Source organism: Zea mays, chromosome 4 (assembly GCF_902167145.1).
Source record: "Zea mays cultivar B73 chromosome 4, Zm-B73-REFERENCE-NAM-5.0, whole genome shotgun sequence".
Classification (NCBI taxonomy): Eukaryota; Viridiplantae; Streptophyta; class Magnoliopsida; order Poales; family Poaceae; genus Zea; species Zea mays.
In genome coordinates this window covers 148,229,884-148,247,798 of record NC_050099.1, presented here as the reverse complement: position 1 = coordinate 148,247,798, position 17,915 = coordinate 148,229,884, and the positions used below count along the sequence as shown (strand labels likewise).

The following is a 17,915-nucleotide window of genomic DNA, read 5'->3' as shown; positions in this document are numbered from 1 at the left end:
AGTACAAAGGCTTGGTTTTTTTTTATTTATGTATCCAACACCACACTCCATCTGTACAAAAGACGGTCAGTGTATGTACATCCAGCTAGGAAAACCAGCACATCGGAAAACGGGTGCTCTCTGCTCCGCTAGGTAAAGAGCGTCCCCAAAAACCCGGGGGCAAAGGAAAACCACAAGCCTATAAAGCTTCTTTTGCCGATCGATCTGCTCTGCAGCTGGCAGCAGCTACCGTACACTACTACGTACGTACGTACAAAAACCTCATACATAACGTCCGGGATTCCTTGCCGTGCCTGAGTGCTCTACGGCAATACACGTCCGTCTGGATTCCTCCTCAGGTTGGCCGCTCCATTGCCCGGGCTCCTCCGCCACTCACGATCCACGGGTGAGCTGCATTATTTTATTACCAACGGCAGATCTGTTAGATAAACTGCATCGACGAACAAGGGGAAATCAAATCAACGGAGCAGGAGAGAGGTTGTCGGGGGAACGAACGAAAAAACTCACCGAGGACTTGCTCGGCGGTGAACCTCCTCCACTCGTCGCGGCAGATCATGCGCCGCATCAGGTCCTTGGCGGCGGGCGACACCCCGCCGAAGAGCCTGGGCGGGAAGCGCGCGCTGCCGCGCAGCACGGCCGCCAGCACCTCCGCGGCGCTGTCGCCGCCGAAGGGGAGCGCGCCGCCGGAGAGCAGCGCGTACATCACCACGCCGGCGCTCCACACGTCCGCCTTGGCGCCGTACTCGCCGCCGGCCACCACCTCGGGCGCCACGTAGTGGGGCGTCCCCACAAGGCCCTCGGCGCGCCCGAGCCCACCGGCGCCCACCCACGCCGCCGACCCGAAGTCCGCCAGGCGCGCGCGCGGCGCCGCCTCGGCCTCGTCCTCCTCGTCGTCGTCGCTCCCGGCGGCGGCGTCGATGAGGATGTTCTCGGGCTTCACGTCGCGGTGGGCGACGCCGCGGCGGTGGCAGAGCGCGAGCGCCTGCGCGACCTGCGCGACGATGGCGGCGGCCACGGGCTCCGGCACGGGCGCGCCGCGGCGGCGGCCCACCCACTCCAGCAGGTCCGGGCCCGGGCACAGGTCCATGACCACGTGCGTCCACGCCTCGTCCTCGTACGCCGCGTGCACCTGCACCACGCCCGGGTTGCCCGCGCCGGCGAGCTGTGCCAGCTTCGGCTCCAGCTGCGCGAGCTCGCGGTCCAGGTCGTCGCCCAGCCGCGACCGGTCCACGGACTTGACGGCGTAGGCCTCCCCGGTGGCGCGGGACGTGCAGCGGTGGACCACCCCGAAGCGGCCGCGCCCGATCTCCTCGCCGATCTCGTAGTCCCTCTTCAGCTCCGCGCTCATGCTTCAGTAATTTCTCTCTGGTCTTTTGGGTTACCTCGTTCGGAGGAGGGGCCGGGTGGCCTATTTAAAGACATGAGTGGGAGCTACGGCCAGGCGGAATATTCGGATCCGCGCCTGACCGGGACCGCGAGCGAACAGTGTTTTTTTCTCTCATTTCCTCAAATGCCCTCGTACGTCGTGGTTTGTCTCTCGATCCTACTACTAGTATTTGGCATGGCTCCAAACAGGTCCGGTTAGCACTAATCAGACCGAGGTGTAAACGGAAATCTTACGCGCAAACGTGTATGCTAGCCATCTGGGCTATATATGATTTCTTTTATAATAAAATGTACGATCTAATGGAAAAGTTCAAGTAGACGTCGGATTAAAACTAGCTGTTCAGACGGCTGCAGTGCAATCTATATAGACAAAACACGCGATAAACAAATCAACAAACGAGGGACTCGATTGCCAAACGCCTGCTGTCGCAATCAGCAGTTGATTTGATTATGTGGCTGCTTCCACTAATAGAGAGGGTGTCGAGCACAGTTTGCTCCAAAACCGAGGAATTTGTTGAGGCACAAGTGCACAAAAAAAAGCAAAAAAGCAGTGTTTCTCTGATGCGTTGGCAAACCACTAGCTACCACCCACCAAATTATGCAGCCCATAAGTTCGGATAAGGCAAAATAATTGGACCTCCCAAATAAATATAATGGTGCCGTCCAATTCAAAAAAGCAAACATCATTGTGCTGCGTGAAAAAATCCATTCACGTCCCATCAAAAAGCTCGTCCATCTCTAAACGATGTCTCCTAAATTTCATCTTCTAAACAAACACTTCTCATCTTTTATAGTGCATTCTAAAAGATTACAACTCTCTATATTATCGCCGTCTCAAGCAACTTCTTCTAAATTTCGTTCTCTCCGTCTCATTGTCTACAACATACCAACTATATCACCAAAGTATATACCTTTGCTGAACAGCTGCTATGGAATTTCCTACTTCCCCAATTCAATCTTCCAAACGACCAAACATATCTAGATAGGTTGCGCAGCTTTGTGATTTCCTCGGATAAGCATATCCTACCTATGGCTATGGGTGGACTGGAGGAGCCCAGGCGGGAGGAGCTGTTATAGATGCAAGAGCTGGAAAGAACCTGCTAAAGACATTGTTGTCTGCTAACGAAAGCAAACTTGTTTATCGTCCGGTTGGTGTCTTGTTCTGTAGCCCCCCCTTCTCAATCAGGGCGCGGGTGCATGATGGGCGCGCATGGATGGCCACCTCAACGCAGACGGCTTTAAATTACGTGGGCCCCGGCACTACGCCACTTCCCCACCACTCGGCGATAAGCAGCCTGCTGCCGCACCAGGCAGGGACCCGCCAACAGTTTAACGCCTTCTCGACAACGTTTCGGCCGCGGCCGTGGCTGGGGGCTTTTCCGGGAGGCAAAAGTACGGCCGGCCGCGCCCACCAATCGCGGGCCCGCGCTTCGCTGTTCCGCGATGCTGTACGGCCAATCACGCGGGGGCAGCGCGCCAGCCGCGCGCGGACACAGAAATGACCAGCGCAGCGCCTTTCCACGTTAGAAATCAGACGGTGACGTGACGGAAGGGAACAGGGAGCCGGGTCGTATGATAAGTGGACGTGGCTATACGACACGGTCCGGAATCCGGATCCGGCTATCGCGCCGTGACCGGTTTTTTAGTTTAGGGGCGTAACGGATATTGATTATATCATATTTGTTTTTTATATTTTCTTTTTTTATTTAGATCGGATATAGATATTATTTAGTTATGTTGGATATGATTATAGTTGATATCGACATCTTAAATATCATACTTTAAATATAAGGATATGAATCGGATACCGATCAATTACTTACTCGAATACAGATCGGATTTAAGCCTTTTTGGAGCGTTTGGTTACCAATTAGTTTTGAGAATGAGATAAACTTTATGTACTATTCAATCAAACATTTTGATTTTTCTACATTGGGTAATGTTACATTGGGTAATGTCTTGTAAAAGAGGATCCCAAAAAATCAACTTTGTGCTGCATTTTCAACTTTGTATTGTATTTCTCTATACATTTTGTGTCTTTACTGTATTTATGATCTAGAGACTTAAAGTTATATCATGCAATCTTATAGCTGTTTTGTGTGCTTATAAAACCGGTCCAAGAGCTCATGGTTGTACATGTCCTTATACCCCTACCGGTTTTGGTTTATGGTTATGTGGTACGGACGGTGGGATAGGGTTTTATTAGATTAAGCGAGTGGGTGGGGTAGCACTCGACTCATCATACTTTTTTTTTGCGAATGAATCATCACAAAACAAAAAAAGGATGTACTGATTAGTAGTAATTTCGTATTTCGCAACTGGAATTGTAATCTTTTATATTTCCATAAAAGTGATTTCTTTATTGTAGGCCGCGCTCCATGCTCTGTTTTTTAAAAAAAATCCGTTTCAAGATTCTGTAGGCCCTTACAAGGATTATAAAAAGATCTACCGGAGTGCGGAGCTGTTACGTCTTGCTCTTCTAGTTTTAGCCTCCCAAGGTTTGTAAAAATTCCTCGACGACATTGACTCATGACAAGTGAGAGTAGCCTCTGCCCATTTTTTTTAAAAAAATATACATATCACTGTCGAGAAGCCGAGCAATATTGTAAATACAGTTGCCTTCTTGTTTTGAAATATATATCCGTAGATGAACCTTAATTTTGTTAAGCTGACGTTTGAAAATTGCAGCTCTTTATAAAATAAATAGAAAAGTGGTATTGGTATTTGGTCCCCATGGTTTCATATACGAGGTTTTGTAAAAGTATAGTGGTTTTTGTCACAAAAGTCCTAAGACATACTCGTAATAAAATGTGAGTATATTGGTTCTTTCCAAAAATGGCCAAATCGCTCTATGGGAGCTAGGCAAACTCGCAGATATAGCTATCATCTTTTTTGTTAAAACAAGTTTTATGTTTATCGCCCTTTGTTCTAAGTTATAGATCATTTTAGCTTTTAAGCTATGTATTTTTTTATTATGCATCTATATATTTATGATATGTCTAAATACATAATAAAAGTATTTTATCTAGAAAAGACAAACCAAACTATAAATTAGAAGCGAGGAAGTATATTTGAGGGTTTCATTTAATTATTGTGCTACTCATATGGTGTTAATAAGAAATTATGGATATCTATAGATGTAGCTCGTATATATGTCGCAAACAATTAATATACTCGATAGGCCCATGCCTTGCCTAGCGCAAGGGGAGCCATGACACAAGGCCTCTAATTTTTTTTTTTTTGCTTTAAAATTTGAACAAATATTTTTACACATTGTTGATCAAGCTATTACTTCACTAGCTACAAGGTTTAGACAATATGAGAGGTACGAGAAAATCTTTAGATTTTTTACTTCGCATAAGTTCTGCTCTTTAGATGTCAAAAGTTTGATGCCTTCTTACACTCAACTAGAGTTGACACTAGATAGTGGCCAGTATTCTGATGACGACGATAAAGACTTGTATATAGAGTTAATGTTCCTCCAAGGGTTTATCTCTAACGAAGACATGGGCCCTTGTAACATTCTGAAGTTTATGAAGCGGATTTAATGTTTTTGTAATGGCCATATTACATATAGAAGTTTGCTGACTATTCTGATGACAATTGCATCTGCAAAATGAAGTTTTTGAAAATGAAAGTTGCTCAACTCCTACATGCATAGTACTATGACACAATAAAGACTCAATGGATTGACAATAACTAAACTTGAAAATGATGTTCTGGATAAGATTAAATATAGATATGTAATTGAAGGTTTCATTTCGTGGAACACAGGCACAAGATCCGATCTTTAGTATAACTTAAAAATATATCAGTAAGTGTGATACACAGTTTACCTTTTAACGTTAATGTCTATTGTTGTTTTAAATATTGAGATAAATATATATATAGTGAAATAAAATTTAGGTGATTTTTATCTCTGTATAGTATAGGCCATAGGGCCCATTTTTGTGGTTTTGCATCAGGGGCCAATAAAACCTCAGAGACGGATAGTAGAAAGATTAAACAAAAACTTATATATACTCACTCCATCTCATTTTAGTGGGCGACATTTAGTTCGATAGTACAAAAACATTATATATACTTAGATTATTAGCAATTAGTCCAGTACTAAGTGAACTATATACCACAAAAATTGAAAATATTTTTATATTCATATTATAGTATTACTTGAAAGAGTTCTCCACTTTCTAGACGACAGTTACCTTGCAATGAAGTAACCTAGACATTTCAGCTGGTTAATGTTACGTGGGACAGAAGAAATCTGATGGCTAGAGTAATAACTATAGCTAATGAACATTTCTGGTTAATGCTACGTACGTGGGCAAAGAAACCTGATGGTTATTATTAGAGTATATTTTTTCAGTTTCATGGGATGCCTGAATCGTCGTCGTCAACTCACGTGCAATTTAGTGGTCAAGAAAGCTCAACACAACAAGCACGGAACACCCAAAAAAGTCGGAGAGGAAAAAACAGCCACGAACAAAAAAAAAAGGTTCTCACATCTGCATTGGAAATTGTTGAAGCCAACAATGTACAATTTGTCTAAAAAGCTAGAATGATTCAATGAAGAAGTCAATGGAGAATTCCGTCGTCGCATCGCATTCCTCCGCTCCGGCCGATCAGTTGTACAAGTTTGAAAGAAACGACGACCGGGTAGCGCAAGATAAGCGATTAATATAATCTTGTGATTATACTTGACGTACGTACCATATATGTGCCGTGCCTGACGACAACTTACATTTTATTAGTCCGGGAGTTTCAACGTATCACTTACGACTGCCGGTCCAGCTGACGTCACACCTGACGCCAAGCCAGCCGCGCGCGACGCTATCACGCGTTGCCACTGCCACAGACCCTGTCGCGTGCGGACACGGCGCACGTACGATGCATCGGCGAGTTTCCGTTCGACGCCGACGGCATTGGGCGAGAGGGGCTTGAGTGTTGGAGCTGCAGTGCCGATTGACTTGGGACACACGCACGAAGAAAAAACGGCACCAGACATGCACACGGAGACACGCCGGTTTCTGGGAGCCCAACGTGAACAGCGAATATGCCAATGATTATTCCATCTTTTCTTCTTCTTCTTGATGAGAGACAAAGACAATTGGTTCACGAATTCAAATCACGCGCGGGCACATGCGCATATATGGTGGCTGCTACGTTTTGTGACTTTTGGAGGCAGTTTGACTGAAGCATGTATGAAGCACGGTCCCAAACCTGCTACCGGAATTTCACTCCTTGTGGAGTACTAAATATTTTATCGAGTGTTTTTTCAGACACTCGACAAAAAAACTATTTGCCGAGTGCCACGTAAAAAACACTCGGTAAAAGAAAATACTCAGCGAAGAAGCTCTTTGCCGAGTGTTTTATTTTTGACACTCGGCAAAGATCTTCTTTACTGAGTGTCAAAAATATAACACTCGACATAGAGGTCTTTGCCGAGTGCTTTTTTTTCAACACTAGGCAAAGATAATTTAAAAATCAAATTTTAAAGTAGTAAATTAATTCAAATGGAAAGGTTTTCAACTACAAATTTGTATAACTCATCATGATGTACAATTTATATTTGAACATTTCTTCGTATGACAAAATAAAAATAAATTTGTTCATAAAACTATATCTCTCTCGTAGTTTATGAAATTACGAGAGAGATGTATAAGATTTATGCATATTGTTAGAACCATCCTGTGAGATGAACAAATGACCAAACAACCAAAATAAACTTTGTAAATCTTGAGAAGTTATAGAATTTTGTAGTTGGCAACCTTTTTATTTGAAGTCATCTTTTCAACGAAAACTACGTCCGAATTTAAAAATTTTAAAATTTGAATTTTTAAAACGACCTCGAAAGAAAAAACCACCAACATGAAAGTTGTAGGTATTGAAGAGTTATGAAACTTTGTAGTTGACAATATTTTGGTTTGAAAACATCTTGTCATGCAAAACTATGTTTGAATTTTAATATTTGAATTTTTCAAACTACCTCTGATGGAAAAACCACTAAAATAAAAGTTGTAAGTCTTGAAATGTAATGAAACTTTGTAATTGACAATTTTTTGATTTGAAATCATCTTATCATTGAAAAATTCGTGTGAAGTTTCCAAATTTGAAATTCAAATTTTGTAAACGACCTCGAATGTAGAAACTATCAAAATAGAACTTGTAGATCTCAAAAAGTTATGCAACTTTATAGTTGGTCACATTTTCAAATGAATTCATTTAGTGCCTTAAATAATCAAATTACCCCCGATTTGTTATAGTACACGAGGAATGAAAACATGATATAGACATAATTGATAGAGTAGTGTAGTGGTAGAGGAGGGTATGCGCGAGAGTGAGGTGTGAGTTCGAATCTCACACAAAACATGTAAATTTGATTAAAAATGATAGGGTGGTAGGTATGGTAAATAGGTAGTGGTTGGAAGTTGTTCGTATAATTTAAAAACATGTTTTGCTGTTTTTTTGGATTTTTTTCGATTCTTAATTTGTCGAGTGTTTTTCGACACTCGACAAAGAATCCCTGATAAAATATTTGCTGAGTATTCTTTGCCAAGTGTAATATTCGGCAAAGGCTTTGCCGATTGTAAAATAGCCTTTGCCAAGTGTCTTAGACACTCAACAAAGAACGCGATTCCGGTAATGTATATAGCTATAAAATTACTAAGACTGGTTAAAACAGTTCACATTAATGTAATCAAATTTTGTCACACCCAGCTTTAAGGAACAAAGCCAGGTGCATTTCATACATGCACCAAGAAGACAACATATATAATAACAGAGTGTATAGATATAAATGTCACAATAACATCAGAGAATTTATTACATAGCGGAAGACTTATTACAAAATAAAAGAATAAATATAAAACGAACTAAGGATCGTCGGTGCCAATGTCAACTGAGAAACGCCACCTAGATCAGATCAAACTCCTCACCTTATGGCTCCTCCTGAACCACCTGTTCTTCTCCTGTGGGGGGGGGGGGGTGTGAGACAGCAAGGGTGAGCTTACACATGATCATAGCTCAACAAGTTGTGGAGAACCAGTGGCATGAACTCACAAAGGTGGGAGTTCATGTGATGTGTAAGACTAATCAATGATAGGGGTTAAAGCTGAGCATTGCTTTTAAGTAGTTGGTCAAAATTTTATTAGCAGTTACTAAGTGTAAGTAAATAACAAACCTTAAATAAAGTAATTGAACAAAATTAATAATAAACCCATGCAATGCGAATGACCAAATTGAATTTAAGTTCCATAAATTAATCATCAGAGAGTCCTGAGCTGCTCATGACCGTGAGCTTGGCTAGTATACCAGTTTTACACTCTGCATAGGTTGTACCTTGTACCCACAAGTCATGTTACCCATCTACCAAGGGATCGCGACTCCCATACACCTCTACCTAGGAAGCAAGGCAGGGCAACACTACGAGGCCTTTACAAAGTTCTACTAGCTTCCGAAAACCTGCTACAGTTTATGGGAAGAGCACTTGCAAGAATCCCCCGTCTGACCGCCATCGCAGCAAAATCAACCCGAGAACCTCCTTGCATGCAACTCCCCTACTGCCCTTACCCCTTTCGGGTAAGGTAGTCTTCCACTAGCTTTCCTAATTAGTCAGCCAAGGGCGTCCCACTAAACCCTTGTGGTTGCACATGTTTCTCAAGTTAAGCTCCATGTTCCAATTAACATTAATAATCTTGACATGAACATAAATAGAATAACAAAATAACTGGAACATGGATATAACAAAATATTAACCCAAAACCATGTAAAGCAATAGCATAAACTACCCATGTGATTCAGGGATAACAAGGTAAAATGGATAAACAGTCTAGGGTGACCTATTGGGTCCCATCAAAATTAAGCCTATGCATGGTAAATGATTATAAAGAACATTATTAGGTATAAAAGTGGTCAAGGGAACAACTTGCCTTCAATGAGCTCCTGCTCAGCTACTTCTATCTGCTGGTCACCAGGATCCTCAATCACGAGCTCTTCTACTCGCCACAATACAAACAAGCACAATATATAGAGAAAATTAGCATCATACCAAACATATAAACAAAATACACAGTAATAATCTACACATTAAAATAAAATCCTAGGAACAGGAATCATAATTTTTGGAGTTATAGATTTTAAGATATGAATTTCCAAAGGTTTTATGTGGTTGAAATAGGATTAAGTGAAAAATTATTTTTCTTACTGTTTTCATGTCAAAACAGAGATTCTAAGTGATAGAGATTAATATTACAAAATTTCAGAAACTGGAACGGATTGATTTGGATTAAAAATGAAATTTCTATGAATGCCCTAAACCGGTGAACGAATGCCCTAGCTAGCAATTCGTTCGCTTCTACGCGATGCAGGGATGACAACGAGTAGGATCGGGCAGTCATACCAGAACAATTCGTAGCGCAGAGTACCGATCACTGATGAGTGGCGGATGGCAGTGCTACAGCGAGAAATTGCCGCGGCCGCACCAAACCAATTCTCCAATTACTTCCCTAGAGCTTCCGCAATGACCCACCGGCCGACCAAAGGCACTAACCAGGGCAAGGCGACGACAACAGCCCCAAACACCACGACTCCCGATCTCTCGCGGCGGTGGTTACGCTCTACGCGTCACTAGGTCACGGGGTGCGGCTTCGGATAGCTTTATACCCGAGATGTCCCACGACCGCAGGGAAAACGAGCTAACCCATGCACCAAGATCCACGGCGGCGGGTACGGCACAACGACATGGCGAAGGTGGCGGATGGTGCGCTCGTTTGGCTGACAAGCGGGACCCAATTATCAGCGACCCCAGACGTGGCTTGTTTCAGCAGCTGGGTGCCGACCACTCGGGTCCGCATGTCAGAGAGACGTCAGGGGTGGCGCGCGCGGTTGTGAAGGAATTGGGCCAAGCGGTTGGCTTCTCCTGGTGGGCCAGAATGGTGACCGAAGCCCAGGTAGGTCCCCTTTTCTTTTTCTTTTATGTTTTATTTTATGTTTTCTTTTATTCATAATTCTTTTGAACATAAACTTGGATTTGAATATGAGTTTCACCTTTGAGTAAACTATTCAAATTCAAACTCTGATATAGGAATAATATATTTTTATTTACTTATTTTTTATATCCACTTCATACTTGTTTTCTTCTCTTTTCCAAATTCTGGATTTCCTTTTAGAATTTAAATTCCACTTTGAGTTTAAGTATATTTCTTGTCATTTTATGTTGTCACAAAATGCACACAAAATAAATCCAGCATGATGCATAATTTAGTGGTATCTCTTTTTATTATTTATTTGTTGTTTGAATATGGTATTCACATGTGATGATAAGTAGATTCAACACACACATAAAATATAGGAAAAATGAATTTTCTCCTCTTTTATTATATATTAAAAACTGGGTATTACAAATCCTTCCCCCCTTAAAAATAATCTTGTCTCGAGATTTAGGAAGAACGAGGAAAAAGATGGGGAAAATCTATGCGAAGCTCTTCTTCTCTTTCCCATGTTGCTTCATCCTCTCCATGGTGACTCCATTGCACTTTGCACATCTTTATCACCTTATTCCTTGTAACTTGAGTCAATATATCTAGAATCTTGACTAGGTACTCCGTGTAAGTCAAATCACACTGAACACTGAGCTCTTCCATTGGTAACTGTTCCTTAAGGACACAGAGACACTTCTTAAGTTGAGATACGTGGAACACATTATGCACATCCGCTGGACTAGCAGGTAACTCGAGTTGGTATGCCATCTCCCCAACTCGCCTAAAGATCATGAATGGTCCAATGAAGCGAGGGGACAATTTGCCCTTAACTTTGAACCTCCTCATTCCACGAAGTGGTGACACCTTGAGATACACATAATCTCCTTCCTCAAATTCCAGTGGTCTTCTTCTGTTATCAGCATAGCTCTTTTGCCGGGTTTGAGCTACCCTCAAATTCTCTCGAATTATACAGACTTGTTCTTCTGCTTCTTGAATCAGTTCAGGCCTAAAGAACTGTCTTTCTCCAGTTTGGTCCCAATACAAAGGAGTCCTGCACTTCCTCCCATATAAAGCCTCAAAAGGTGACATCTTCAGACTGGCCTGGTAACTATTATTATATGAGAACTCAACATATGGTAGACTTTTATCCCAACTTCCTGCATGCTAAAGGGCACAAGCTCTCAACATATCTTCCAATACTTGATTAGTCCTTTCAGTCTGTCCATCAGTCTGAGGGTGATAGGCCGTGCTAAAGTTCAACTTTGTATTCATATTCTCATGGAAGCTTCTCCAGAATCTTGAGGTAAACTGTGAACCTCGATCAGACATGATATTCTTCGATACTCCATGTAAACACACAATCCGACATATATAACTCTGCCAGTTGAGAGCCTTTGTAAGTAGTCTTGACAAGAATGAAGTGAGCTACTTTAGTCAATCTATCCACAATCACCCATATAACATCATATCCTTTCTGGGTGCGAGGCAATCCAGTAATGAAATCCATACCAATCTCTTCCCACTTCCACTCAGGTATCTTTAGTGGGTGCAGTAGTCCAGTTGGCCTATGGTGTTCAGCCTTAACTCTTTGACATACATCGCACATAGCCACATGTGCAGCCACATCTCTCTTCAATCCATACCACCAATACTTTTGCTTCAAATCCTGATACATCTTGGTACTACCAGGATGAATAGAATAATCCGAGTCATGGGCCTCCTTCAAAATAGTCTCACGGAGGCTTTCAATATCAGGAACACATATCCTGTCCTTGAACCATATGGTGCCTTGCTCATCTTCCGTGAATTCCGAACCTCGACCTTCAGTAATCAGATCCTTAATCTCTTGTATTTTAGCATCACCAATTTGATCTTTGTGGATTTCTTGCTCCAAAGTAGGTTCCACATCAATAGTAACTCCTTCAGTGTGAGCAACTATCCCCAGGTTAAGTCTCCTGAAATCCTCAACAATCTCATCGGGTAGCTGGGCAACAACAGCTGAATGAACATGCTCCTTTCGACTCAAGGCATCTGCAACCAAATTTGCCTTGCCCGGGTGATAGTGAATCTCCAAATCATAATCCTTAATAAGCTCCAAGCAACGGTGTTGCCTAAGGTTGAGATCCTTCGGAGTGAATATATACTTCAAACTCTTATGATCCGTGTACACTTGACACTTGGTTCCCATAATATAATGTCTCCAAATCTTAAGCGCATGCACAACAGCTGCTAGTTCTAAGTCATGTGTGGGGTAGTTCAATTCATGTTTCCGTAACTGACGAGACACGTAGGCAATCACATGTCCTTCTTGCATGAACACACATCCCAAGCCTTGGCCACAGGCATCACAATAAATGTCAAATCCCTTCTATAGATCTGGCATAACCAACACTGGTGGTGACATTAATCTCTTCTTTAATTGATCAAAGCTATCTTGGCACTTCTCATCCCACTTAAACTCTCTTCCCTTCTCCAGAAGTGAGGTCATAGGCTTAGCGATCTTAGAAAATCCTTCAATAAATCTCTGATAATATCCTGCGAGTCCCAAGAAACTTCGAATCTCAGTAACTGTAGTGGGTACGCTCCACTCCATAATCTCCTTGACCTTAGTGGGATCCACTGATATTCCGCCATTAGAAATGATATGTCCAAGGAATGGCACCTCACCAATCCAAAGCTCACACTTGCTAAACTTGGCGTAGAGTTGATTATCTCGTAGCTTCTGTAGCACCAATCTCAGATGTTCCTCATGATCACTATCACTCTTGGAATAGATAAGAATATCGTCGATGAATACCACGACGAATCTGTCCAAATACTCCATAAACACCTTATTCATCAAATTTATAAAATAAGCTGGTGCATTGGTTAATCCAAACGACATAACAGTGAACTCATATAATCCATATCGAGTCGAGAAAGCTGTCTTGGGAATATCCGATGGTCTAATCTTCATCTGATGGTATCCCGATCGGAGATCAATCTTCGAGAATACCCTTGCACCTCTCATCTGATCAAACAAATCCTCAATACGGGGTAACAAATACTTGTTCTTCACAATAACATCATTAAGAGATCTATAATCCACACACATTCTTTGTGATCTGTCCTTCTTCTGTACAAACAGAACTGGCGCTCCCCAAGGTGAGGAACTCGAACGAATGTACCCAGCCTCTTGTAACTTGGTTAACTGCTTCTTAAGTTCCTTTAACTCTTCTACAGACATCCTGTATGGCCGTTTAGAAATAGGGACAGTCCCAGGTAAGAGATCAATAACAAACTCAACTTCTCTATCATGTGGCATCCCTGGTAACTCCTCTGGAAAGACATCCGGAAAATCTCTAACCATACGGATGTTGTCACCAACAAACTCCTCAGGTATGAAGAACATTGCACGTTTGGAAGAGGTGGTTACTGCAATGTTGACTTGAAACCTTTCTCTCGGTCAGTGCACTGAGCAATGTTCAACATCTTCTCTACGGACTTCAGCCAATCATCTGCGTCCAGTGGATCAGGAGAACTAGCAAATGTCGGTGGCTTATGGCTCATGAATTCCCGGTGCTTATTTCGGGGTGGAACTGGTGGTGGTGGTGGAGGCAATGGTACTTGTTGCTGTTGCTGCTGTTGCTGTTGTTGTTGCATTTGCTGTTGCAGCTGCTATTGCGCCCTCCTTTCCTGGTGTATCTCCTCTCGCTCCTGGCGCAACTCCTGTCGTATCTCTTCTCTTTCCTGGCGCATCTTCTGGCGTTCTTGCTGCATCTGAGCTCGCATATCTGCCATAGTATCCGCCATTTATTGCATCATCCTCATCTGAGCTGCAATCAGTGGGTCAACTCCCCCCGGTGGAGGATTAGGAGGATTCATCTCTGCTGGCTGTGGCTGGGGCTGTCTATATATCCACCGAGTGTGTTGATTAGGAGGCAAATCAATTCCACCACCCCGCCTGGTATTGACCATCTGAGTTAGATACATATGGTAAGAGAATAGTAGACAAGACAAGTATTTACAAATCAGGTTACTTTGGGGGATTTATTAGCTAAGCAGATTAATGTTTTACCTACTAAAGCTAACTCAATACCTTATGGTGGTACATGCTAAGATGTCCATCTATAATAATTCAATCAATCAAAGAAGCAAATCAGGCATTTATCATCAGCACAATCAACCAACATTTTAAATAGAGAAAATAATTTTTTTGTCTTAGGTTCCCTATCTCTTAAAAAGATCATAGTGGTAGGATTCCAAGGTGTGAAATCCATTTTGTCTTAGAGTAGAGAAGATAAGATTAATCAGAGCAGAAAAGCAAAAGGTGAGACAAGACTAAGATGAGGTAGGTATAGAATGAATCAAAGTAAGGTAAGTAGGAAAGGGTTTGTCCATTTCTATCTAGGTCTCGTCCTACAGTCAACATTTCCTCTGATACCACTTCTGTCACACCCAACTTTAAGGAACAAAGCCAGGTGCATCTCATACATGCGCCAAGAAGACAACATATATAATAACAGAGTGTATAGAGATAAATGTCACAATAACATCAGAGAATTTATTACATAGCGGAAGACTTATTACAAAATAAAAGAATAAATATAAAACGAACTAAGGATCGTCAGCGCCAATGTCAACTGAGAAACGCCACCTAGATCAGATCAAACTCCTCGCCTTGTGGCTCCTCCTGAACCACCTGTTCTTCTCCTGTGGGGGGGTGTGAGACAGCAAGGGTGAGCTCACACATGATCATAGCTCAACAAGTTGTGGAGAACCAGTGGCATGAACTCACAAATGTGGGAGTTCATGTGATGTGTAAGGCTAACCAATGATAGGGGTTAAAGCTGAGCATTGCTTTTAAGTAGTTGGTCAAAGTTTTATTAGCAGTTACTAAGTGTAAGTAAATACCAAACCTTAAATAAAGTAATTGAACAAAATTAATAATAAACCCATGCAATGCGAATAACCAAATTGAATTTAAGTTCCATAAATTAATCATCAGAGAGTCTTGAGCTGCTCATGACCGTGAGCTCGGCTAGTATACCAGTTTTACACTCTGCAGAGGTTGTACCCTGTACCCACAAGTCATGTTACCCATCTACCAAGGGATCACGACTCCCATACACCTCTACCTAGGAAGCGAGGCAGGGCAACACTACGAGGCCTTTACAAAGTTCTACTAGCTTCTGAAAACCCGCTACAGTTTATGGGAAGAGCACTTGCAAGAATCCCCCGTCTGACCGCCATCGCAGCAAAATCAACCCGAGAACCTCCTTGCATGCAACTCCCCTACTGCCCTTGCCCCTTTCGGGTAAGGTAGTCTTCCACTAGCTTTCCTAATTAGTCAGCCAAGGGCATCCCATTAAACCCTTGTGGTGGCACGTGTTTCTCAAGTTAAGCTCCATGTTCCAATTAACATTAATAATCTTGACATGAACATAAATAGAATAACAAAATAACTGGAACATGGATATAACAAAATATTAACCCAAAACCATGTAAAGCAATAGCATAAACTACCCATGTGATTCAGGGATAACAAGGTAAAATGGATAAACAGTCTAGGGTGACTTATCAGGTCCCATCAAAATTAAGCCTATGCATGGTAAATGATTATAAAGAACATTATTAGGTATAAAAGTGGTCAAGGGAACAACTTACCTTCAATGAGCTCCTGCTCAGCTACTTCTATCTGCTGGTCACCAGGATCCTCAATCACGGGCTCTTCTACTCGCCACAATACAAACAAGCACAATATATAGAGAAAATTAACATCATACCAAACATATAAACAAAATACACAATAATAATCTACACATTAAAATAAAATCCTAGGAACAGGAATCATAATTTTTGGAGTTATAGATTTTAAGATATGAATTTCCAAAGGTTTTATGTGGTTGAAATAGGATTAAGTGAAAAATTATTTTTCTGACTGTTTTCATGTCAAAACAGAGATTCTAAGTGATAGAGATTAATATTACAAAATTTCAGAAACTGGAATGAATTGATTTGGATTAAAAATGAAATTTCTATGAATGCCCTAAACCGGTGAACGAATGCCCTAGCTAGCAATTCGTTCGCTTCTACGCGATGCAGGGATGACAACGAGTAGGATCGGGCAGTCATACCAGAACAATTCGTAGCGCAGAGTACCGATCACCGATGAGCGGCGGATGGTAGTGCTACAGCGAGAAATTGCCACGGCCGCACCAAACCAATTCTCCAATTACTTCCCTAGAGCTTCCGCAATGACCCACCGGCCGACCAGAGGCACTAACCAGGGCAAGGCGACGACAACAGCCCCAAACACCACGACTCCCGATCTCTCGCGGCGGTGGTTACGCTCTATGCGTCACTAGGTCACGGGGTGCGGCTTCAGATAGCTTTATACCCGAGATGTCCCACGACTGCAGGGAAAACGAGCTAACCCATGCACCAAGATCCACGGCGGCGGGTACGGCACAACGACATGGCGAAGGTGGCGGATGGTGCGCCCGTTTGGCTGACAAGCGGGACCCAATTATCAGCGACCCCAGACGTGGCTTGTTTCAGCAGCTGGGTGCCGACAGAGAGACGTCAGGGGTGGCGCGCGCGGTTGTGAAGGAATTGGGCCGCGCGGTTGGCTTCTCCTGGTGGGCCAGAATGGTGACCGAAGCCCAGGTAGGTCCCCTTTTCTTTTTCTTTTATGTTTTATTTTATGTTTTCTTTTATTCATAATTATTTTGAACATAAACTTGGATTTGAATATGAGTTTCACCTTTGAGTAAACTATTCAAATTCAAACTCTGATATAGGAATAATATATTTTTATTTACTTATTTTTTATATCCACTTCATACTTGTTTTCTTCTCTTTTCCAAATTTTGGAATTCCTTTTAGAATTTAAATTCCACTTTGAGTTTAAGTATATTTCTTGTCATTTTATGTTGTCACAAAATGCACACAAAATAAATCCAGCATGATGCATAATTTAGTGGTATCTCTTTTTATTATTTATTTGTTGTTTGAATATGGTATTCATATGTGTTGATAAGTAGATTCAACACACACATAAAATATAGGAAAAATAAATTTTCTCCTCTTTTATTATATATTAAAAACTGGGTATTACAAATTTACAATGAATGTACTCACAACTCTAAACCAGAAAGGATTACTCAAAAGCTCTGTACTTCTTGCGTAGTTCTTTATATTATTCCTCCTTTTTGTTCAAAAATAAATAGACCTTTTGTAATAGCTCAAATGAGTTTCCACAAAACTCAAACTTATCACTAGACGAAGTTGATGGGTGCGGAAGCATATATTTGCTTTGCTCTAGCTCTAATTTACTATAAGTTTTGCTTCTAATTATTTTATCTAGTAGCTCGGTAAAAAAGATTATATTGAATGTAGCAAGCTGCCTACTATCATAAGATAAAACTCATTTATAATATTGTCGGCGTTTCGGAGCCGCGAGGACCGTCAACCGACCAGTAAATTTGTCGCTGCGTGTCCCTGCCTAGATGGGTTGATGCAAGATGGAACACAAGAGGGAAATGAGACTTATGTTATCTTGCACCGGGG

General features: G+C 42.1%; 1 protein-coding gene across 1 annotated transcript; it reads right to left on the bottom strand.

The window, feature by feature from the left end:
• On the bottom strand, positions 1–1,375 carry LOC606427 (phosphoenolpyruvate carboxylase kinase 2). Its single transcript, NM_001112302.2, has 2 exons — positions 508–1,375; positions 1–390 (listed from the first exon to the last, which is right to left on the bottom strand). The coding sequence occupies exons 1-2, from the start codon at positions 1,346–1,348 to the stop codon at positions 335–337; spliced, it is 897 nt and encodes a 298-aa protein (NP_001105772.2). The 5' UTR covers positions 1,349–1,375; the 3' UTR covers positions 1–334.
• Between the last annotated feature and the right edge of the window lie 16,540 nt (positions 1,376–17,915).